Source organism: Myodes glareolus, chromosome 23 (genome assembly GCF_982192425.1).
Source record: "Myodes glareolus chromosome 23, mMyoGla1.1, whole genome shotgun sequence".
NCBI classification, from domain to species: Eukaryota; Metazoa; Chordata; class Mammalia; order Rodentia; family Cricetidae; genus Myodes; species Myodes glareolus.
The window spans coordinates 6,083,997-6,109,935 of record NC_142048.1 but is presented as its reverse complement, the minus strand read 5'-3'; the positions used below and the strand labels follow the sequence as shown (position 1 = coordinate 6,109,935).

Below are 25,939 nucleotides of genomic sequence, written 5' to 3'. Positions count from 1 at the left end.
TTCTATTAATTGGCTTACTAATGACTGGTTGAGCCTGGTTGGTTAGGGTAGCCAGGACACAGGTTCTGGTCCTAACTCTAGTAACAGAAGGCTCTCATCAAATGTAGCACTCCTGCCTTAAAGTCTACTGTTTTACAACCATGAGTAATATTGTTTTCATCATTGAGTCTGTTACAACTCATCAAGGGACCTGGGCAGAGTTCTGTCCTTATTCCACAGATGAGAAAGCCTAGATTCAAAGAGATAAGTGTTTTTTTTTTTAAATATAGTTGGTGCAAATGCTCATCTTACTCATCCTGTCATTCTATTGCTTCATTAAATGAAGTTGAAGTCAACTAAGGCAGGCATGGTGACACAGGCCTATAATTGCTATACTTGAAAAGTGGGGGCAGGACTTTCAGGATTTCAAACCATCTAAGGTGATAATGGCCAATGAGTTAAGACAGGAAGACCACAGATTTGTTTGAGCATATAGTCTTCACTGTTGTTTCAGAACTTTGGGGTCACGATACCAGAAAGTGTTAGCTGAAGTATTTATTACCCCAAGTTTTCAATTCTTGATGTTACCTGTTGAAGGTCACTGAGGTCACTTCTTGGCCAGAATCTTGTTGCACGTAAAAGAGTGGAATTCTTCTGAAGCTGGGAGATTTAGCCTCAGGCTGGGATGACCTCCTAATTGCATATTCACGGCAACATGTTCAGCCATAAAACCACACACACACAACCAACAGAAATGGACTCAGCAGATTTTATTCAGGTATTTATGCATACCTAATCACACATGCTTAACAAGTAATTGGAAGAATTTGGGAGGGGATGGAGAAAGGACAAGGGGGAAAGTGATGTAATATATATATATAATTATGTATTTATGTAGGTGTTTGTATATTAGTATAATATTAGTGTTATTTTGTTTGTATTTTAACAAATAAAGCTTGCCTGACCTGAAGATCAGAGTGCAGAGCTAAGCACTAGAGGTCAGGCAGTGGTGGCACACATCTTTAATCCCAGGACTCTTGAGACAGAGGTAAAGGGATATCTGTTAGTTCAAGGCCACCCTGGGCTACCTAAGGCTGAATCTGTCTAAAAGAGAACCAGAACTCACACAAAGGTGATCCAAGCACGTAGGATCTGATGCCTTTAAGCCCAGCACTAGGGAGGTGGAGATAATAGTTGGGCAGAGAGAGGAATATAAGGCGGGAGAACACAGATCAGGGCAGTCTAGGCAGTGAGTCTGAGGACACAGTCTTGAGGCGGTCAGAGCATTGGTAGTGGTGAGAACTCTCTATTGGCTGACCATTCTGCTTCACTGATCTGTCAGCTTTCACCCCCTACCTGACTCTGAGTTTCTATTAAGACCAACTAAAATTCATGCTACATCTAGAGCCCAGTGTTTAGGGTATGAATTCACCAAAAAGCCATTTTCCTGTGGCTTTGTAGCTATGGGCAGAAGTCAGAGCTACAATATGCCAGAGTGTAACTGGCTAGGTTTTCCTTTCTTGTCTCATGGTGGGCTTTCCCCGATCTCCCTTCTCACGCTGCCTTGAAGTCTGGTCTTCCATTTACTGTTTTATGTAGTAGCCGTCAGCTTCACATCTTCCTTGTCATCACTGGCAGATTTGGTGAGAAAATTGGGAATTCTTTTTAGGTTTGAAGCCTTTCCTGGAAGTAGCTCTTGTAGACCAGGTTGGCCTCAAACTCACAGAGATCCACCTGCCTCTGCCTCCTGAGTGTTGGGATTAAAGGCATGTGTCATCACCACCCAGCTCAATTGGGAATTCTTAAAGCAAGCAATTAGTTAAAGGAGAGATTTTACCCATGTTAAAAAATGTGACACACAATTATGATAAAGTTAGGCTTCTGTATGTGGTGTGGGATTTCCTCTGTATGCTTGAACACCGTTATGAATAAAGAAACTGCCTTGGCCTGCTGATATGGCAGAACTAAGGTAGGAGGGGAAAACTAAATGGCATGTTGGGAGAAAAGAGGCAGAGTCAGGGGGATGCCATGGATCTGCTGCCGGAGATACACGTGCTGGAATTTGGCTGGTAGGCCACGACCTCGTGGTGATGCACAGATTAATGGAGATAGGTTAAATTAAGATGTAAGAGTCAGCCAGTAAGAAGTTAGAGCTAATGGGCCAAGCAGTGATTTAATTAATAGAGTTTCTGTGTGGTTATTTTGGTTCTGGGCAGCTGGGATGAACAAGTGGCCTTCCTCCTACAAATACATGATTTAAATATGACCAATTAAATGAAGAAACAGTCAACTTACCCAAAATTGATATACTGCTAATTATCATTTTAATAAGCCTTGATGCTGCTTTGAAAATTCTTAGTTTATCTCTTAAAAAGTTGCTTGGTATAAATGCCAAGATACAGGCCTTAGAAAAACTTATTAAAATCATATAAAGATCGTAGAGGTATTCAAATCCAGAGAGAGGAATTTAACACAGAACCAATTTCGGCATTGCATTATGAGGTTTGAGAGGAACAGACTAATGTTTTCAAATAACCATCCTTAATAAATCCAATAACCTTACAGGAATTGCCAAATGATAGAGGCTGTGTAAGAGCTTATTGGACTTTTGTGGCAATGTTAGACTTAAAGAGATTCAAGGAAGTAATAATCTCATAGGGCATGCATCCACCTTTTGTGAGGCAGATGTTAAACTTGTGGGCAACTTGGAATAGAAATATCCCTCAAGTTTGGAGAGACTTGTTTACAGCAGTCTTGGAATCTGGTCCACAATTATAATGATTGAAAGTAGAAGCTAATACCACTGAACAACAGAAGAGAGCTAGAGCTAGGGAAATTTCCTTAGATCAAATTAATGGGAGTAGGGGATTATACTACTATAGAAATGCAATACCTATATTATGGCCATATTTTGGCTTTATACTATGCAGTAACTTTGAATTTTTGGGATAGTATTAAACAAGTAGGAAAGAAAATTGAGCCATTAACTAATGTCAGGGCCCAAAAGAAAAATTCAATGATTTCTTAAAAGATTGATATTAGTTGTAAATAGAACACCAAATTTAGAATCTAGACAAATAATAATTGAATCTCTGGCCTTTGAAAATGCTATGCAAAAGGATAATTAGGACTTTAAAGGCAAGATCAGCAACCTTGTAGTAAAAATCTTAGGCATTTGTGCAAATTTTTCATGTAACCTGCTTGTGCCTCCAAACATGATCAACCAAATCACAAATGTATCACTTTCATCTGATAAAAATTTCTGCTATGAAGGCCCTAATCTATGACTTGTTTGGTCAGATAACACCCTGTTCACGATGGGTAGAGCAATTCAGTTTGCCTGGTAAAACTGGCAAAAAGGGTCATTGTCAAATTATCATTTTCCAATAAGGTCAAATAGTATGTCAAGATCTGTCACTGAAAGAAAGAACAGGTGTCTGCAGAATGGTGGAGACCTTTGCTCCAATATCACCAGTTCTCTTCCTTGATACAACTATAAGGGACCACAAAAGGCTCCTAATATCATTCCTAGCTGTCATTCTCACTTCAAGTACCATTAGGTCTGCTGAATCATATGATATAATAGAGAAAACTACACAGCAGCAGCATGGACCCATTGAAGTCCTTCTGCTCTTCCAGGAACCAAAGCTAGTAGTATTCTATAAGTTTCTGCCCCACTCAGTTCTGTAGCAGTTCAGTTCCAAAGAAACAAACAGAGACTTATATTAGCTATAAACTGTTTGGCCTATTAGCTCAGGCTTACCAATAACAAGCTTTTACAACTTAAATTGACCCATAATTCTTGTCTCTGTTTAGCCACGTGGCTTGTTACCTTTTATCAGTAAGGAATTCTCATCTTGCTTTCTTTGTGTCTGGCTGGTGAGTGACTTTCTGCTTTCCTTTCCCCAGAATTCTCTTAGTCTGGATACCCCATCTATACTTCCTGCCTTGTTACTGGTCAATCAGCATTTTATTAAACTAATAGAAGTGAAAAACCTTTTTAGTGTGCAAGGGCATTATCCCACAGCATTTTCTTTTTCAAAACAAGAACTCTGAATCTAATCTTTGTTTAGTTTTTTCATGTTATCCATAACAACTTGTAACCAAAACTCCAAGTAATGACAAACATACATAATCTACTTTTGGGAATGTATTCCAAGTTATTTCCAGCTAATTGGGGGCATTGATAATCTTATGAGAACCCAAAGAAAATTTAGGATTGTGGCCAAGTCTTGACTGGGGTATTCTGAGAGGCTAGATCCTCTCAGTCAACAGGTTTGAGGCTGTTCTGCATATAGAACTCAGAGGAAATTGCAACAGAGGTGCTCTGAAATGTTGGAACACCTGGGCAATCCCTTTCCACTGGAGAATTTTCAGGGGTCTTCCTTGATCAGACCTTATTTGTTTTAACCCAGAATGAATACACAGCCTCTCATTTCCTGTGGAAACAAAAGCAAAACTTTTTCTCCAAAGTAACATATATTTGACTTAAAATTTGAAGTTAAGGTATTTTCAAAATAAATAGGTTGGATTAATCTAGCAGCATTTATAATCAATTGTCTTTTAGCAGCTGTTGCTTCTTCCTTTGCAGTCAAACAATTCAAAGACAACACAATAACATACAATATCCAGATTCTGTGTATTTTCCATCTTTACATTACTTTATTTTTTTTCTCTATTTCTTTTGTTTTTATTTTTTGTTTCTTTTGAGACAGGATTTCTCTGTGTATCTTTGGCTGTCCTGGAACTCACTCTGTAGATCAGGCTGGACTCTAACTCACAGAGATCTGCCTGCTTCTGCCTCCTCAAGTGCTGTGATTAAAGGTGTGTACCACCATCCCCCCACTACTTTTAGCTTTTTTTAGGACTTTATCTTTTTTCTTTTCTCGCTCAAGCCTATGTATATTTCCAAACACACTGTAAGTTATTTAGAATTTTTTTTATCTGAATCTGTCTTTACTGTATCTTTATATTTTTCTGACCACATCAATCTTGATTCTAAGTCATAAGGCTAGGATCAAAGCTGCAGCTTTGTTGGCTGGCTCCACATCATTCCTTAGCTTCATGGTGGAAGTACTGGTGGGAGGCACATTTACTGTCACAACTTTGTGGAGTTTCTAGGCCCATGCTACTGCCAGAAAGCCTGATGCCAGCTACTCATAAACATCATTTAATTGTTTGGTGACACTGCTTCTTAAAAGAGCCTCAAGGTTTTTGCCACTAACACTGAGTTAGGAAGCCTCTCTTAAAGGGGCTGCGCCTCTGCTTGCAGCCAGTAAACAGAGCCTACAGGAGAAGATACAGTTACCAAGAAACTGTACTTGGCTCTATTCTTATCTGTCTAGAATTTTTTTTGAAGCTTTCTTAGTGAATTCTTTTGTGGGAATTCTTGCCAAACCTTTGGGTGCCATTTTTAGATGGAAATTTCTGTCCTGTCCAGTCCTGTTATTCAGTTCTAGAAAAGCACACAGAGGCTTATATTAATTATAAACTCTTTGGCCTATTAGTTAGGCTTATTACTAACAAACTCTTATACCTTAAATTAATCCATAATTCTTGTCTATGTTTAGCCATTGGCTTGGTACTTTTTGTCAATGAGGAATTCTCATTTGCTTTCTCTTTATCTGACTGGTGACTGACTCTCTGCTTTCCTTTTCATAGAATTCTCTTAGTTTAGTCGCCCTGCCTATCCTTTCTGCCTGGCTACTGGTCAATCATTGTCATATTAAAATAATACAAGTGACAAATCTTTACAGTCCACAGAGCATTACCTCACAGCACCCATTCACTTAGTATATGGGCCAGACTAACACACCCGAAAGGAATGTGCTACCTTAAGAATCCAAACAGGCCCAGCAAACATTGGCTTCTTTCTTGATGGGAGAAGGACCAGATGCAATAACTTCTCTGTCACCTTAGAAGAAATACTTCTGAATTCCACACAACCCTAATAACCTAAGAATTTCAATGAGGTAGAAGTTCCTTGAAGTTTGGCTGGTTTTTGTCCCATCCTCTGATGTGCATATGTGAGATCAAAACGGTTGCTTCCTCCTGCTCACGTGGTCCAAACAAAATAATGCCATCAAAATAGTTCACCAATGTGATATATTTTTGAAGACAAAGGTGATCAAGATCCCCTCAAATTAGCTTATGATACAGGGAGGGTGAGGCAATATATTATTGATGTAAAACTGTGAGGAAGAGAGTCCAATGCCATCCCTCCTTCTACAATTTTAACTGAACTGGTTAGTGCGTAATTAGAGATTGAAACATTTAACTTTTGCTAAAATATTCGTCAGTACACTGACTTGTTCTCAGAATGTGTTTTCATGTTACTTATAATAGAACAGTTAGGAATGAGCTTACTTCACATTTCTCATTATTGGCCACTTTTGTTAGTCAATTAAACTATGCTTTTTATGCCTTAATGGAAACGTATGGTTTTTGTCCCTTATGGATTGTTTCTGTTCCTCATACCATCAAGAAAGAACAATGTTTAGAATGTGATGATGATAGTTCCGCGCAAAGCGTTTAACACACTGATTACATCCATAGGGTTTCTCTCCTCTGTGATTTCTTTACAGCATGTGAAGACTACTCTTCTCCACAAAGGCTTTGCCACATTGATTACTTTAACAGGGTTTCTCTCCAGCATGAATTCTTTCATGACGGAGAAGATACTGCTTCCTTGTAAAGGCTGTATCACATTGGTTACATCGATATGGTTTCTCTCCAGTATGAATTCTTTCATGATTCTGAAGCATGCACTTCTGTGTAAAGGCTTTACCACAATAATTGCATCCAAATGGCTTTTCTCCACTATGAATTCTTTCATGCCTGCGGAGATTAGACTTCACTGTAAAGGTTTTATCACACTGATTACATCCATAGGGTTTCTCTCCACTATGAATTTTTATATGGCTGTGAAGATAACTCATCTGTACAAAGGTTTTACCACACTGATTGCACTCATAAGGTTTCTCTCCAGTATGAATTCTTTCATGACGCTGAAGACCTCTCTTCTCTAAAAAGGCTTTACCACACTGATTACATTCATAGGGTTTCTCTCCAGTATGAATTCTTTCATGCCTGTGAAGACGTCTCTTCTCTACAAAAGCTTTACCACATTGATTACATTCATAGGCTTTCTCTCCAGTATGATGATTTCTTTCATGACAGAGAAGATAACTCTTCCTTGCAAATGCATTACCACATTGTTTACATTCATATGGTTTCTCTCCAGTATGAATTCTTTCATGCCAGAGAAGAAAAAGCTTCCTTGCAAAGGCTTTACCACATTGATCACATTCATAAGGCTTCTCACCAGTATGAATTCTTTCATGTCTGAGAAGTGTATACTTCTCTGCAAAGGTGCTACCACATTGATTACATTCATAGGATTTCTCTCCAGTATGACTTCTATGGTGAGAGACAAGATTCTTTTTCAGTGCATAGGCTTTACCACACTGATTACATTCATAGGGTTTCTCTCCTGTATGACTCCTCTTATGACAGAGAAGATTCTTATTTAGTGTATAGGTTTTGCCACACTGATTACATTCATAGGGTTTCTCTCCAGTATGAGTTCTTTCATGAGCACGAAGATAACTTTTGCATACAAAGGCTTTACCACACTGATTACATGCATAGGCTTTCTCTTCTGTATGATTTCTTATGTGAGCAAGAAGAGTCTTCTTCAGTGTATAGGCTTTGCCACACTGATTACAATCATAGAGTTTCTCTCCAGTAGGACTTCTTTTATCTATTTGAAGGTAAGTGGGACATTCAAAGGCTTTGCCACACTGGTAGTATTCATACCTTTTCTCTCCAGTTTGAGTACTATGTACTTGTTGAAGACTGTGACATGGAAAGGTTTTATAAATCTGATTATATTCATAGTATTTTCCTTCCAAATGACTTCTCTGGTGGACTTTTAAAGAGGAATCAGATGTAAAGGCTTCATCATATTGATTACATTCAAAGAGATCCTCTTTATTATTGGCTGTTTTGTGTGCTTGAAGATACCGTCCATGTCTTCTAGAAATTTGATCATGTTCTTCATGGTCATTGTGGTCTTCCCATTTACAGCCTAAAATATAGTACCAGAAAATGTATGTGACATATTACTAGAAATCAGGCACAGTTGAAATTACTATATTTCATGAATCTAAGAAACATGCCTAATTTATCCACGGGATTCTTCCTCTTTCATATTCGAAATCACAGAATAGCACCTAATCTCCAAGAAAGACTTGTACTCTTAAGTTAAAAATTGACAAAAAGTTCACATTCTTACCTATAGCAGTGAGGTTCCAGTAGGTTTCTAGCATCACATCTTTGTAGAGATTCTTCTGGGAAGGATCCAGCAAAGCCCACTCTACATGAGTAAAATTCACATACACATCCTCATAGGTCACTGCATCCTAAAGTATCCCATATGTGATATAATAAATGAATGTTGACACTGAATACATTCTAAATGTATACTTCAATGAAGACATATTTACATAATTCAATATGTTCATTATATTTTATGACATGAGCCATTAAATATCAAATGCAGTCACCAACTCAATTTAAAGAAAAGGGCTAAGCAGGAAGATGCCTTCCATTTATGTGCTCACTGAAGAGAATACAGCATTACAGGAGAAATGCCTTATAATGTACACAGACAGACATGAAAACAGAGTGATGACGATATTTAGTGTCCATCTGCAAAATCTTTCAGAATAATTAACTTCAAAAAAGGATAGACAATCTGGCCCTGGGGGTGCACTCTTCTAATACCAAATCTCAGGAAGCAGAAACAGCTGAAACTCTGATTCTAAAAACAGTCTGGTCTATATAGAGATTACCAGGACATTCAAGGGTACAGAGACCTCGTCTCTAACATAAAATCAGAAAACACTCAGTGGCTCACTCAAAATTTCTTCATACACTTAAACATTCACTATAATTCTGCACTTTTCTATCATAACCTAGAGTAACCTCTTTTAAACTGTAATGCTAATAATTTCTAGGAAGGAAAACATTTCTACAAAGTTAGTTACAGATAGATCAAAGAGGTCTCAAAAGCACTGACAAAGTAAGTGTGAGTCTACAGTAGTAAAAGAACATGAAGTATATAGAGATGTATCAGCAGGTAAAATCACCTGTTGGCTTTCAAGAGGTCTTAGCTCAGCTCCCAGGATTCACTGGAAGCTCTATTCCTAACTCCAGGTCAAGAGAAAGCAATGTTTGTATCTGACTTCAGTGAATACCAGGAAGATCAGCGAAACACATCCATGGTATATATATAGTCAAAAGATTCAGACATTTGAAAACAACTTAAAAATGCAAAAACATGTACAAAGTTAGGGATAATGGTAGACACCTGGAATTCAGTGAAAAAAGACGATCACTATTAGTTGCAAGATTGCATTCATACTATATCTGCAAAATGACACCCCCTGCCAAAGTTCAAAAGTCGTGATTTGAGTATATTTTAGCACAACAGCAAGAATGTAATGTACAAAAACACCTCAAATTAAATGCACCTAAAATATTAATATAAAATAATAGGAAAGAAAAATGGATTAGCAAGAAAAAACAATTGTTTCACTTTTACCTTAAATTATTTAGTAATGGAGTCTCTAGTGGAGGTAATGGTGTGTCTACAAGAGAAGTGGGCTGCTCAGTTTCTACACACAAAGAAGTGTGGTGAAAAACACAACAATCTTCCCCAGAGACTATGTTCTCCAAAAATGCTTCTATTCCTCAGTCACCAATGAAGGCCTACACCAAAGACAAATGCCCAGATTTTTCATTCAACTCTCTATACTGTGCCACAGGTCATGATATACTGACAGTCAAACCCTGATGCAAAAATTTATTTAGTCTAATTTCAAGGATCCCCATGTTATGTAACATTCCATGTTATATAACACTGTTGAAATGCCCAAGGTTTCTCTTGATACTCAAGGCAATATCTTGACTGTGACATCTTGCAATATGAAAACATGAATTAAATCTATTCCCCAAACAATGCCACAGACTACACATTTCCCTTTTTAAGAACTAAGAAAAGACTGGACCATGGCAATGTTCGAACCCTACAGGGCAAATGCCAAATCCTGCAGCTGTGCCACACACCTGGAACTTCCATTTCAAAGGGCTTAGATGATTATTTCTCCTTGCAACTTCTCATACATCTCTGTCTTTTGCTACTTCCACTTCCTACATGCAGATTCTTATGACGCATGTCTCAAAGTTTGCATATCTTAACATGTTATGACCTCAAAATGCAACCCAGACTTCATCTTATGACTTCATAGCACCAACACTTGAACCCATAAGCTCTAGACCCAATACTAAGAGTGCAGGCTATTACTATCATTAATACTGGGTCTCCTTTAACCCTACGTGACCTTGAATAATATGTGTAATCAGACAGCACTGAACTTGATCTTCCTGCCTTAATTTACAAGTCATAGGATTAAAGGCTCTATCCACCACTGTGGGCTTTAGGGCTGAAATGTTTAAAGAGTTTAGAGCAGGGCTTCCTCATTAAGTGACAGACAAAAAGGAAATAAAAGATACACGAGAGTTGAAGACACTTGACAAAGGGAATAACAGGTACAAAGGCTTCGAGGGGAACGTGTTTGACAAACCAAGCATTGAAGCTGCTTAAAGCAGTGCCAACAGAAGACTAGGAAAAACTGTGGATCCGGGAGGAGTTGGTTTTCTAAGGAACTTTACTATCAGGCCTTCAGTTTTGAGAATAAATACTGCATATTGGAACTTGACCTAATTTGTTATTTAGATCTCTGGCACTAAGTGATTCAGTGGTTAAAGAGCTGTTTCTGAGGGTCCAGGCTGACTGCTTGACACCTGATGGGCACTCAAGGACCAGAAACTCCAGGGCCAGAGGATTCAGTGCCTTCTTTTAGGATTTTTTGATTGCAGACATGCACACGGTACATGGACATACATGCAGGCAGAACATTCATATACAAACCATGAAATATTAATTCACAAATAATCTGACTGCTGAGTTAGAACATGAATATTTGGAAAACTAGAGATGTTGTTGATTAGAATTAGAACACCCGCGATCAAATGAGGGGTTCAGTGGTTAGCAGCACTTGATGCTCCTCCAAAGGACCTGGGTTCAATTTCCAGTATGCATATAGTGGCTCCTGACCACCTGTAATTACGGTTCTACAGAATCTGACTCTTTTTTGATCTCCATGGAACCAGGCATATACATTTTACACAGGCATATAAGCAGGAAAACCATGCCAATATGGCTAAATGATAATTAAATTGATATAATCTGAAGATGTAGCTCAATTGGTAGCATACTTGCCTAGCACACATGAATCTTTCAGTCCAATTTGTATTACATAAAGGGGACAAGGATATTGTGGTAGCTTGAAAGAAAATACTCCCCAAATGTAGTGGCACTATTTGGAGGGGTGACTTTGTTGGAGGAAGTGTGTCACTATGGAGGAAAGCTTTGTGGTTACATATATGATAAAGATACCACCCAGTGTATCAGATCACCCCCTGATCCCTTCAAGATATACAACTTTCAGGTACAATGCCTGTCTACATATTGCCTTGTCTGACTACAATGATAAAGGACTGAACCTCTGAACTGTAAGTCAGTGTGGCGATGTCTTATTTGTAATCTACAAATAAACCTTGACAGAAGATAAGAGCCACTAGCTAACCATAGAGGTCTGGAGGTATGTACAGACAGACAGGAAGTGATATAGTCGGGCAGACAGAATATAAGACAAAAAGAGACAGGAAGTCAGCTGCTTTTTTTGGCTGAGGACTTAGCAAGGTAAGAGATAGCTGCGGCTTACTCCTTTCTCTCTCTGATCTTTTAATCTTTGCCCCAATATCTGGCTCTGAATCTAAATTACAAAGACCGTCAGAACTTGAGCAGCAATTGGTGCCCAACTTTACAATATGAATACACAAAAGAAGCTGCTGCCTGTGGCTTTGCATCCACTGGCACATGTGGGGACTCCCGCCAGAGTCACTACTCCACTGGCTAGGTTTTCTTTTGTTTTTTTCCCCAAGCTTCTGAATGAGTTTGGGATTTTCCTGTTGTAGCTTCCTTACAACAGTCTCCAACTGCCAATCAATCTCCAGAAGCACCCAGGCTCCTAATACACAGAACTTACCCACCCTAGACCAGTTCCACTGCCTTAGGGCAGATCCCACCACGCATACTTCTGCACAATCCTGTGTATATTTTCCCAACAGCCAGCTCTGACTACTGCATGGGTTGTGGGATTTCTATGAACCGCCTCCTTGAGCTGCTGCCCCAATAGGTAGCTGCCTTGATACTTTCTCAGGCTTCTACCATTACTGCAACTGCCACATACACTCAGGTCATGGCTACATGCTAGCAGCTGCAGCTGTCCTCAGCCAGGCTGTGCACTGACTGTGTTTTCCAATTGGATGGACTATACAGTGGCAGCCTCACACTTCATCAGCAGATTTGAGACAATAGGGAATTCTTAAAAGGCAGAATTAGTTTAAAAGTTATTTTTCCTGCATTAAAAATGGAAACACAATGACACTGGAGAGTTAAGTCTGCATGATTATGCAATACATGATTTAAAATTGGAACAATTAAACCAATTAAATGAAGGGATAATCAACTTACTGGGACTGACATAGTATTAATTATCATCTTGATAATTCTTGGTCAATTTTTAAGAACGGTGGTTGATATTAGTGCCAAGATATATGCCTTAAAAAACTTATTAAAACAAATAATAGAGATATTTAAATCCAGGCAGAGGAATTTAATAGAGAACCAATTTTAACATTGCATTATAAGGTTAGAGAAGAATAGTCTAAGGTTTTCAAACAACCAACTTTAATTTATCCAGTCATCTGACAGGAACAACTGCCAAATGACAGATGTTCCCAAGGCTGCGCAAGCGTTAAATAGACTCCTGTGGAAACGTTAGATTTAAGGAGATTCAAGGAAACAATAGTCTCATATGGCATGAATTCACCTTTTGTGAAGCAGATGTTAAACTCGTCATCAACTTAAAATAGATTATTCCTAAAGATGGAGAGACTAGGCCCCCATACCAAGTTTGGTTCATTCATTTCCTGTCATCATGGAGGAAACTCCTTTACAGATCAATTAAAGAACCTAATACCTACTGTAAGAAAGCATACTGCGCTGGATGATAGAACAGTTGTAGAACAGAGAACAAAAATTTAAGGAGAAATCATAAAGTGAGTATTCTGGCAAACTTCTATAAATTAACAAAGAGCAAAATTAAAATATGAATAAAAGACCTTGCCATTTAAGGCCTTATAGACACAGGTACACATGTACCAATAATTTCACCAGAATCTTGGGAAACAAATAGGCCTCTTCTAGAAGTAAGAGTTCAGATTTTAGGCTTTGGAACATTATATCAGGTAAAACAGAGCACAAGATGTGTCAAATGTACAGGGTAAGAAGGACAGAGAGGAAAATTAAAGCTATATGTGGCAAACATAGCAATGAGCTTATGGGAACATAATTTGTCACGGACATTCATGTTGTACAGGAACAGGGCACAACAGATGCAAACCTTTCAAAGGCACCAGCACACCTATCTTTAAAAAGACTGACAAACTTGTATGGGTTGCACATGGCCTTTAACAGCAGAAAAACTATAGGCCTTAGAACAGCTGGTACAAGAGCAATTAAATGCTCAGCTTATTGAATAATCACCAGTCCTTGGAATTCTCTTGTATTTGTTATCAAAAAGAAATCTGTAAAATGGAGACTGCTAACAGATCTAAGAGCTGTTAATAAGGTGATTCAGCCAATGGGCTCCCTATAGTCTGGAGTTCTTTTGCCTTCTCATTGCCTAAACGATGGCCTCTTATAGTTATTGATTTAAAAGTGTTTTATTCACTATACCCTTACAAGTAAAAGATACAGAAAAATCTGCCTTCACAGTGTCTTCTTATAATAATTCTCAGCTGCTAAGAAATATCAACAGAAAATTCTCCCACAGGGAATGTGAAATAGTTCCACCCTGCAACAATATTTTGTATGGCAGCCATTGGAAATGATACATAAGCAATTTCCTCAAACTATAATTTACCATTACATGGACAACATCTTATTGGCTGATTGAAATATAGATATTTTAGAACGAATGTTTGAAGAGGTAAAAAGAATTTTGCCTAGCTCACGATTAAAAATTGCTCATGAAAAATACAAAGAGGAGAGTATATTAATCATTTAGGGTCTAAAATAGATCTACAATAATTAGATACTAAAAGGTGCAAATCAGGAGATATCAATTGCAGACTCTTTTTTTTAAAGATTGCTATGTGACATCTGTATCCATTGCCTACCATTTGGATAAAATTTGAACTGGTAATTTTTTCCAAACCTTAGATGGTGACAAGGAACTAAATAGTCCAATAGAACTATCAGTTGAAGCTCAGAGAGAATTGGCTTTGGAGGAAAAGAAATTATAGGATGCACATGTGGATTGTTTAGGTCTAAAAGCTCGATTACATTTTGTTTATTTTCCCCTCTAGGCAATCTTCTACAGGAATATTAATGCAGAGGGAAGATATTATCTTAGAATTGATCTTTCTATCACATAAACAGGGTAAAAAATTAAAAACTTATGTGGAAAATTCTGAGTTGATTTCTAAAAGGAAAACTGAGACGTCGTCATTTAGCAGAACTAGACAGCAGAAAATGTAATACGATTCACTAATGATGAGTAGAAAGTGAACCTTGCAAAGAATGTGCAGTAATTTTTTAGGCAAGAGTAACAACAAATATCACAAATGCAAGAGAATTCAATGTACAAAAAGAACTAGTTGGATCTTTCCCACATTGTATAGGGAATACCAGTATCTAGTGCCCCTACATTCTATACTGATGCAAATAAATCAGAAAAGACAGGTTAAAAATCAGATACGTTGCTCAAATCCCTTATGATTCTCTCCCAAAGTCACAATTATATGGTATTCTCATGGTATGAATGAGAACCTCTCAACATAGTTACTGACACAATATGCAGAAAGAGATGTTTTACATATTGAAACCACTGAATTTATACCAGATTATACACAATTGACTTTATTATTTATTCAGTTAAAAGAAATAATCAGGAATAGGAATCACCCCATATTTTATAACACAAATCCAATCTCATATGTTTTTCCTGGCCCTCTAGCACAAGGTAATTAAGAAATTGATCAACTATTGATAGGAAATGTGCTTAGAGCTTCAGAATTTCATAAAGAAACATCATATAAATAGCAAAGCTTAAAAAAGAGATTTTTCTACCAGTTGGCAACAAACCATGAAAATTATAAGTAAATATCTTTCTTGTTCTTTATAAAACCAAACTCCAATACCTGCAGGAAGAAAGCCAAAGGGTACTCAAAGGAATGACGTACGGCAAATGGATATCTTTTGTTTTGTAGAATTTAGAAAACTAAAATATGTTCACCACACCAATGACACCTAATCAGAATTTCAATGGGCTACTACTTTGAGTTCAGAAAAGGTTGATTTGTTAATCACACATTTTCTGAAACTTATGGCCATCATGGTTATACCTCTACAAATTATGACTGATAATGCTCCAACAGTCTAAGGAAATGAAATAGGATTTTTTTTTTGCTTTTTATAATATAAAGCATATTACAGGTATACCACACAATCCTACAAGGCAAGCAGTTATAGAAGGATCACGAATGGAACTCTAAAGGATATGCTAAATACACAAAAGGGGTAATAAAGACCCCCAGAAATAGATTGCATAATGCTTTATTAACTCTGAATTTTCTAAATGCTAATGAGAACGGAACATCAGTTATGGAGAGACATTGGACAACAGAAAAACACTAGAGAATTAAATCACCTGGTGTACTCTAAGCATGTGTCTCCAGAATGGAAACCAGGACATGTGTTACACTGGGGAAGACGTTTTGCTTTTGTTTCCACAGAAGAAAAACTATCAACACCATGAAAACGGATAAAGATTGGAGTTGAACAAGAGAGATCTCTTAATTAAAAGTGGCAATAGTTCATCAAACAACAGCCCATTCAAACAAAACTAACAGAGAAAACTAACAAATGCTTTCCATTTGACCAGACATAATGTGTCATAAAAGAACCTCCCCAAAATTAGGGCTGGGGAAGGGTTTTGTTTTTGTCTTTTCAGGAGAACGAAGGCATCCAGCTAAGTAATCTGAAGACTACTAGAAAAATAAGACATCTGACGATAAAGGATGAATATTCCAAAAATAATGTCCCAAGAAAAAGAATAGATTGGCCTACTGGTATATCACACTTCCAACAGAACAAAATTTTATAAATCTTCCCAAATGTTTGCATCTGCTGTTTTCTACAGACACATAATGCAAACGGTCATTTTGTAGCCCTAATCCAATAAAATACATTAAAGCTTGCTTTGGATTTGGAGTGTGGCTCTCTCCTTCTCTTAAATTTAAGGATGTTTGTTAAGGTAAAAATTCAAAATCTCTGTTTCATGTCAGAAGAGCCAACTGATATGGGACAGAAGAAAAACCAAAATTAGGGAATTATTTTCTTGCCAATAATAATGTTATAATTTTTGACAACTTTTCTTAGGGTATACATATTATCTCAAAACTTGTAAGATACACATACACACACACATATTAAACTTTTTTCAAGATAGTAATGGTCATTAGAGATTAGAGAAATAAATAATTCTAGAAAAAGGCCTCATCTAACTTCCTGTACATGATTTTGGACTTGAATCTCATCAAGTAACTAGGAATTTAGGTTTTATACTCTGTATGTATATAAATAACTAAGTATAGTCCTTTAACCTTTTTGAAATCTGCTATATATGACACTTAAAATATTTAAGTTTTCTATAGTGAACCAAGAGCATGTCTACCAGTGACCGTTGAAGTCCACAAAAGGAGGATTCGTCTCCACAATGACAATTCCACCAGGGCTATGTTGAAATACATCAACTAAGGATTAGGTTTGGACTACAAATTTGTGCATCAAGTAAGCCACAAGTAAATGTTTTTCTTTATAAGAGTTACCATGATCATGGTTTCTCTTCACAGCAATAGAAACCCCAACTAAGAGGGACAGGGACAGGGATGCCTGTCATCTCAGCACCTGAGAGGGTGAGCTGCGGGGATCAGAAGTTCAAGGTCCTTCTTGGGTACAAAGGAAGTTTGAGGTCAACCTGGTCTATGAGATCTTGCCTCAAGAAATAAAAACACAAAGAGAATTGCACAAGATTATCCCAGGATAAAGAAGAGCAAAGCATTTTGGATCCATCACAAAAGTGCTATGAAAGCCCACAAATGTGGAATGGGTATTGATTTTATTTCCAGTCAAAAGAATTGGCAACTTTAGTTTGTGAACTAAATTCTTGTCTTCAGCAGACGCCATATGCACATTCATAGCCGAGTTTACAACCTCTGTAAACTAAGTATAGCTACAATGAAGCTTCGGCTTCTGGATGTTATTAACAGCAGAAGACAGGTGCATATTTATCCTAGAGGAAGAAAACTTTTAGAATGTCCCAGGAAAGGTTGGACCTAAAGGAATCAGGAATTTACTCTCCATAAGCAGGAGTTCATAGGATAAAATAAACTGTGCTGGTTTGTGGAGTTACACTCACCAGATCACCATATAATGTTCTGGCTCCAAAAATGAGGTATTGAGTATTAGGCTAAACACGGCAGCCTGTAGAACTAAGGTCTCAGTAAAATTAACCCTTCAGTGAAAGGTCTTGTCAGATAGGCATGGAGACCTGACACCTGTGATCTTACTAACTGGGAAGTGGTTATAAGAGAATCAGAAATTTAAGGCTAGCCTTAGTCCCACGAGACCCTATAGAAAGTTTCTCTAGTGGAACACATGAAGGTGCCAATTGATTAAAAGAAGCTCTGGGAGAAATGGAGAAAGAATACCACATAAAAGCACTTCAGCTGCATTCTACTAATTATACATTTATTAATACCTATTCATAGTTTGAGTTACTCATCACTATTTGGATCAGGTTAGTATTGAACTTCCTGCACCTGCCTTCAAATGACTAGGATGACAGGTCTGTGTCCTCCTGCTAAGCTAAATAAATGTAGTGATTAAATCAAAATATGATACAGAGATATATGGCAACTTCTTGAAGAAAAGTAAAAGTAATATAAAACTGACAGATTAGTTTCAAAATCTTTTAACTCTTGCCAATGAAAGGTCTAACTGTGACTCAGGAATCACTACTTAGTCTCCTATTAGTATAGGGCAACTTTACATTTTAATTCTGAGGGATACACTGTGGAATTTGCATAGCATATGTCCTGCTGAGATCTTGAGCCTATGAGGAAACAGTGTGTCCTGTATTTGGAACAAGGCCTCACTCTGCGCTGCAGACTTGCCTCAAGCAGTGGTCTCCTGCTTCCACCTGTCAATTTCTTGGACTGCAGGTGTGAGTCACCATGACCGGCCGAAGAAAATTCTGTAGAAAAGCTGATGCAGCAGCAGACAGTCTATCGTGTGTCAAACACTTAGTTTTGATCTCAAGCCCACAGGGAAAAAATAACTAATGTGGCTTTGTTGCTCATTCAATAAGTCCATAAGTATATAAAATGAATGTGAAGCTCTTCAAACAAAATATAACCAAAAGGGATGAGGAAGAACAGTACACATTTATCAAAGAAATAATCTGCCAAGATAATGTTTCAATTTCTAACATCTACTTCCTAAACACATGGGTACCATCATTTGTAAAAGAAACAACCCTACAGGTTATATCACATGTGGACACCGACAGTGGAAGATGTCACTACCCCATCTCACGTGTGGACAGGCCAACCCTACAAAATCTAAGCAGAGAAATACTAAAGTCACCACATGTTAAAAAACCAAATGTACCTAAGTGATGTTTACAGGGCATTTCACAAAAACACAAAAGAATACACATTCATCTCAACATTGTAAGAGGACCCCAAACCTTAGCACGGATTCCAAAATAGAAGGGTCATCCAGGATGTAAAACTCAGTATATAAACAGCACCACATGCCAAAACTAAAAACAAAGGACTAATCCATCAAAGTCCATAGTTAAGAGAAATACTCTAAATGAACTAACCTTACTTTTTACCTTCTGCAGTTCTGCCTCTGGCTAACTGTTCCTGTTAACTGAAGTATGTCAACCCAAAACATGGTTTTGATACTTAAAAGCTCATCCTGAAAGGCATAGGGCTACACTGTAAACCCATCCCTCAGAAGTCTTCTCTGGGGAATACCCACATTTCTAGAGATTTTAGAAGAGACCTCAGGACAATGGGGCTCTCAGAGCCCTTTGGAGGAAAGAGAGGGGCAATGGTCAGGGGACAAATACCAGGTGGGCAACCAGAGATACCGGAGGTCCCTGGGTGTCTCTGTTAGGACTTTCATGCTATGGAGAGGTACCATGACCACAGGAAGTCTTTAAAAAGGAAAACATTTAATTTTTATTGGCTTTCGCTTCATAGGCTTAGTCCTTTCTACTCATGACAAGATAGATAATACCCAATAACCCTAGAAACAGAAGGGGAAAATGAATTGCATGGCTCGAACTGCCAAGAATCCTGTTGCTCTGCCAATCACCCTGGATCGTGCCTCTCCTGCCTGTGAAAAAACCTGGGACCTCTAATTCTCATGCGTCTGGTTCTCCCAGAGAAACAGGTCTACACTGTCATGGACCAGCAAGGTGAATTCTTCAGCTTCACTGGCAGTGGTGAGACAACCCATCTTTTCCTTTAATGGACTGACCCAGTGAGCAACAAACCTGGACCAGGTGCCCCAGGAGTTAAAGACACTAAACGCGGAGTTCCAGCTCTTCCTTCAAAGGTTCCTGGGCAAACAGATTCTATCAGGGTGACTGGGGGACTCCTGCAATTAACAGATAAAGTTTAGACACAGGTCGAAAACATGACTGTGCATACAAACCTCAGAGTTCTGGCCAGGTTAAAAAGAATAAACATGACAAGAAAAATTAAAAAAAAAAACAAACTTTAATGAAACACTCATTAGAGTCTACCAAATAAGGGGTAGGTGATCAGCCTCCTTCCTTTGCTTTTCTTTTGCCAGCTGTACTTGATATAACGGAGGATTATATTTGAGAAAAATCCCCCATGGCTTGCAAGGCTCAGAGAACAACAGCTGGTAGAAGAGTTTAACCATTACTTTTTCAAGTCACTACAGGCCCCCCCGGCCCTCCACTATGCTATTAATTGGGCTATCCTAGAGACCCCGCTGACCTCCGAGTCCACCGACAGTTTCTCCTGTGCCAGTCCAGTGATACTGTCTGGGTCAAGCTAGAAACCAAAGCGACACTGGAACTAACTTGAAAAGGACCCTAAAAGGTGATTCTCTCCACTCCTATGGCAGAGAGGAGAGCTAGCATTAGACCACAGATCGACCATAACAGGTCAAAAAAGCAGATGCCATATTTGCTGCCAGATGCATTTTCTATGCACTATGAACCTCTTAAAATTAGGTTTCCTTGATCCCTAAGTCCCTTCCACTTCTTTGTCTACCTCTTCCTGAATCTGATAAAACCCCGCTGTGCTTAGACCTGGACTTGGGAACTAAGAGAGACAGGTACAGGACAGATATTACCTAATGTAAGCACAGGACAGCAAGGCATACTCATTATTACCTCTGCCTACTGATGCCCAGTTTAAATGTCAGATTGTATTAAAGAGAGGAAAGATATGAGGGCTTATCTGTGGAGATAGAAATGCAGAGTTACAATTCTATGGATACATTGTGGCTGGGCCTCTGGTCCTCAGAATAAGGGAGTTTCCAATCCAAAGACTAGGTTTGTGAAACCAAGGTTTCCTGGAAAACTCACATTAAAAAGATTCTGGCCTAGAGAAAACAGGAAATCCCTGCAGAATCAGTCTATGCCACAAGAAGGGACTGTGCAGACGGTCTTAATCATGTCCACCCAGACACAGGCCAGGATTGCTGGTTGTGCTAGACACCAGGCCCAAATCATATACTTCATAAGGATAGGAATTAACCAGACTGTCAGCCAAATGGCTGACAAAACTAGTCGAGAGTGGGGACAGGGCAAAGTAATGTTCTTCATGCGCTAGGACATCAGGATAATGTATTACCAAGAACCTAGGGCTGATTGTTGAGCATGTACCAATGGTTTGACTGAATGTGCCTCTTCTGATGCTTTCTAAAGAAAGGTTGATCAGGACCTGATGGTAGCAAAAGTTTTCATTTCTGAATTAAATCAACAGTTAAATTCCATTATAAAAATTATTCTACAAAATTGAAAAGATTAGACTGACTTATCATGGCATAAAGGAAACTATGTATGGTTTGGAAAAAAAATCCTGTTGTACTTATGATAACTGATCAAAAAATAGTGCCATTGTTAGGGAAATGGTTGATACACACCAGTCTCCCTTCTCCTTGTCCCACAGGCTAACTATACTTGCTATCAGCACTGACAGGGCCTTTAATTCTCATGCGCACTAGATTAATAGTGGGGCCCTGCATCTTTAACTAAAATAGGATGAGACAATGACTGACTCATTAACTAACTCCAGTGTGAAATTTAACAGATCCCAGACCTCAGTAGACCCAGAATTTAGGTAACTGAGTCCGTGATGGAACTGCCATTCAGGCTGTAAAACATAGTGCAGACAGCATCACCTGCTAAACATAAAAACAAAGGTCAAATCTATCAAAGGCCATACTTGTTGGAAGTCTTGAAGATGTACTAACCTTGCTCTCTAGTCTGTAGTTCCACTTTGGCTATCTGTTCTTGATAACTGAAGTATGTCAACCCAGAACATGTTCTCTGGCTTAAAAGCACATTCTGAAAGTCTCAGGGATATACTGGGATCAAGAACAACCTGTATAGTTCAGCCCAGATAATAAGGACTCTCTATTGGCTTAAACACATGCCCCAACAGTCTTCTCTGGTGAATACCCCAAAACAAGCACATCACAGAACTTTCTCCAAAACTAAACACTTACTGAGACACAAAGCAAGTCTCAAGAGATATAAGAAAACAGAAATAGCCCCATGCATCCTACCAGACCCCCACATATATCAATAACATTGTAAGCATCAGAATGCTTTCAAACTCATGGAACCTGAACACCTCTCTAATAAAGTGAATAATGAGTCAAGGTAAAAATAGAGAAGTGAAAGACTTTCTAGAAAGATCCATGCCAAAGACTGAATGTTTTCTCAAAAAAATCAGTTCAACTGGCTGCTCAACCAGAGGTCTTGAGTTCCATTCCCAGCAATCACTCTAGTGAGATCTGATGCCTCAACGGAAATAAAGGCATACAAGCAGATAGAGCACTAATATATATAAATAACTAATCTTAAAAAAATTATTTCTAAAACTATGACACCCATAAGATTCATCCTTTACTCTTTCATTTAGCTTTACTTGAATTGCCAGGACATGTACAAAACACAGAGAAATAATGTGTCAAAATATGACTCTTCTAATGCCGTGAAGCACTATAACCAAACCAACTCTTTTAACTGAAGGAGTGAACATAGTGACAGAAGGTTAGTTCATTCTCATTGTGAAAGGAAGCATCATAGTTGTGCATGCACGTGGTTGAGTGTTACGTCCTGATACACAGACAGCCAGGCAGAAGGAAACACTTGCCTCGCCCAGGGATTGTGAATCCTCAAAGATGACACACCTATACAAACAAGACACATCTAACCCCACAAGGGCATAGCTCCTAATTTTACACAATTTACTAACTGGGAACCAAGCCTTCAAAGACAGGAGCCTGGGGGTGTTCAACAAATATACACCATTACAGAAATTCAACCTAAGAAGAAAGAGCTCTAAAGGAAAAGAGTGAAAAATTAAGCCAAAGAGAGAGGAAAACACAGAGAGTTACAGAGAGAGAGAGACAGAAGGAAAAATTTTATTTCCTTCAAATGATGAGAGCCAACTCTCCTAGCTGGGTTACAGACATCCTTAACATAACCTTCCCTATCCTATCTAAGAAGAGATTAAACAAGCCTGTATCTTTTCTCTGAGTGTGCAGCTTTATCCCTTGTGTAAGCTTGTATCTTTTCTCTGAGTACACGGCATTATCCCTTGTGTAAGCCTGTATCTTTTCTCTGAGTACATGGCATTATCCTAAGCCTGTATCTTTTCTCTGAGTACATGGCATTATCCCTTGTGTAAGCCTGTATCTTTCCTCTGAGTGCGCAGCTTTATCCCTTGTGTAAGCTTGTATCTTTTCTCTGAGTACACGGCATTATCCCTGTTTGGGTCCCTATCCAGTTCCCTCAGAGAATCTGGGGAACCTCAGGTCAGGTCTGTTGGAAGGAATGGAGGGAGTTGGTCTCTTGTTGGGCATTAAGTGTGACCACTGCATATGACACCGGCTGGAAGCTGCATTTCTAACCGGGTAGATGCGCCACCCAAGGCACAAAGGTTTAAAATTTTATTTCACTGTTTTGGGACTGGGCTTGAGACAAATAACTACTGTATACTGTGCATCCACGGCTACCCTGGAGCAAGCTCTATAGACCAATCTAGCCTCAAACTCAGAGATCTGCATGCCTCTGCCTCTCAAGTGCTAAGACAAAAGGTATGGAATGGCCCTGCTGTCTTAACTATTTTAACACATTAAACCCAAGAGTCTTCAATTCCAGAAAACATAGAGTCACAAATTTTTCTGATCACAGCCTAGACCATACTCAATTGGGATGGCACCATGCAACATCTTGTATTTGGGGACTGCAGAGAAGGGGAGGGACCTGGGGGACAACACTGACTTCCACAGTAACAATTCAAGTGCTGAAACATATGGGTGGACTCATCTGTCTCTGGCTGGGGTCACGCTTCCTTAGCGGTGTGGGGCCTACCTGCCTGTCCTCTCCCATATTTGTGCAAACCTGATTAAAGTGTTCTTTTAAAGGAATTGCTGTAACACTGCACATTTAACCTTGGAGAGGTAGGGATCACACTGAGAATTGTGCCTAATGCAGGATGGGCTCACCACAGTAGGGAGCGGGACTAACATACAGGAGAAAGCAACCACGTGGTTGCCGTCATCTTGGCTATTACGCCAATATTATATTATACCAACACAGAATTTGTGCTATAGATACAGCAAAAGGACAATAAAATATCTAACGTTATGTTACCAACAACAGAAATCCCATGAGAAAAGGTCATCATGAATGAAAACACAACAACACATGGCTAAATAAATACTTCACACAGTGACACCTTCTGACTTCTAACTTTGAATGCGAGAGAGAGAGAGAGAGAAAGAGAGAGAGAGAGAGAGAGAGAGAGAGAGAGTCAGTCTCTGGGAAAGAATAAAGACATCAAAAGAACATGAGAGCAAACAGAAGAAAAAACAACAAATATAGACAATTTGGGAACATGATGCCAGGAAACCCACGATGTCCGGACTTACTGACACACGTGGCCGAACCACCATGGTATCTATGCGCAAATGCATTAACGTCCGGCACAGAATTAACTGCAGCGGGATCCTACACCTGAATGGTCAGGGCTAAGTGCGGTACCTCCAGAAGGCACTAGGGTGGCCAGAGTGCTCTGTGAGTTATAAAATTGGTCTTTTCCTTGGGAAAAAAACAAACAAACAAAACAACAACAACAAAAAAACACCTTGCAGCGTGGCAAGGATGTTTTCACTCAAAGGCTCTGCTCCCCATGTCTGCACAGGCTTGTTCTGCAGAGCGAAGTCATTCAGTGATCCTGTTTCTGCCTGGGAATCTCAGGGACCTCAGGGGAGCAAAGGAAATGATACCGGGCACCGAGCTGCGCTGCCTGTTCCCCCACACAGGCTGCTGCAACTCCTCTCCACAGGGGGTAGACAGCCTCTCACTGACCATGGCGCTGGACTCTCCGCACAGCTCCCGGCAGCCGGTCACAGCACAGAACAGCACACGGATCACGAGAGTCTCCTTCCGTCCCAGAGCGGCTGGAGTTCGTCAGTCTGAAACACGGTGGGCCGGAAGTGCCCGCCCTATTCTGGATGACGTTATGGCTGGAGGCGACGATTGGCTCGTGACACCTGAGTGACAGGGACAGGTCACTTTCAAACAAGGAAGTTGGAAAAGAAAAGAGAAACCAAGACAGGACAGAAAGAAAAAGAAGTTTGCAGTAAAATGAGTAAGAATCACGAGTACAGGGACAGTTTGTTAAATCAGTCCCTTAGTAGGATGCAGCAAGATCTGTCTCTGTGGTATGTATATTGCCTCAGGCCTGTTCAAGTAGTGCTTACAGCATCCAGAATGAAGGCTGAGTCTGTTCTACTACCATTGGTCATTATTGAGCTCCTTTGTGACAAAACTAGACTTTGTACTGAGGACCCTGTAACAGGAGGATCACTGTGAGTTTAGGCAAGGCTGCCTCGAAGTGAGACCCTATTACAACAACAACAAAAATAGCAAAGCATTGCAACCACTGCCACCACAGCTTTGCGACATTTGTGTCTTCGTTCCGGAGTTGACATGGGACTATGGCACCCTGGCGTTTGGCCCCAAGTTCACAGTCTGCTTCTTGACATACCTGCCTGGAATCCGTGGTAGTGCTGAAGCGAGATCCAGGAGCAGGGGCAGTTCCGTGAGGAATGCTTGTCCAGCTGCGTATACCGCTGTGCTCCGCTTCTCTGTGGGGGAATTCTATCCTCTGTCCTCCTTATGGGACTTACTAACACTTGACGGGCATGTTCAGTCTGGCACACTGTATGATTTCTGGAGCACATAATCCGGTTTCCCACACCCCTTTGAACCTAACAGAACTGAAGCTGGACTCTGGCAATAAAAACCTTGTCAGTTAGCTTTTTTTAAAATGGAGAGAGAGAAGTTTCTACTGCACACATCTTGGCAGGGCAGGCAGAGTGAACCCCTGGTCCTTTAGGTTTTCAGGCCAG

The 25,939-nt window shown here is 39.3% G+C and overlaps 1 protein-coding gene across 1 annotated transcript; it reads right to left on the bottom strand.

The window, feature by feature from the left end:
- Nucleotides 1–6,067: 6,067 nt before the first annotated feature.
- Nucleotides 6,068–25,020, bottom strand: LOC125405990 (uncharacterized). Its single transcript, XM_048442783.3, has 3 exons — nt 24,894–25,020; nt 8,276–8,402; nt 6,068–8,068 (listed from the first exon to the last, which is right to left on the bottom strand). The coding sequence occupies exons 1-3, from the start codon at nt 24,894–24,896 to the stop codon at nt 6,612–6,614; spliced, it is 1,587 nt and encodes a 528-aa protein (XP_048298740.1). The 5' UTR covers nt 24,897–25,020; the 3' UTR covers nt 6,068–6,611.
- Between the last annotated feature and the right edge of the window lie 919 nt (nt 25,021–25,939).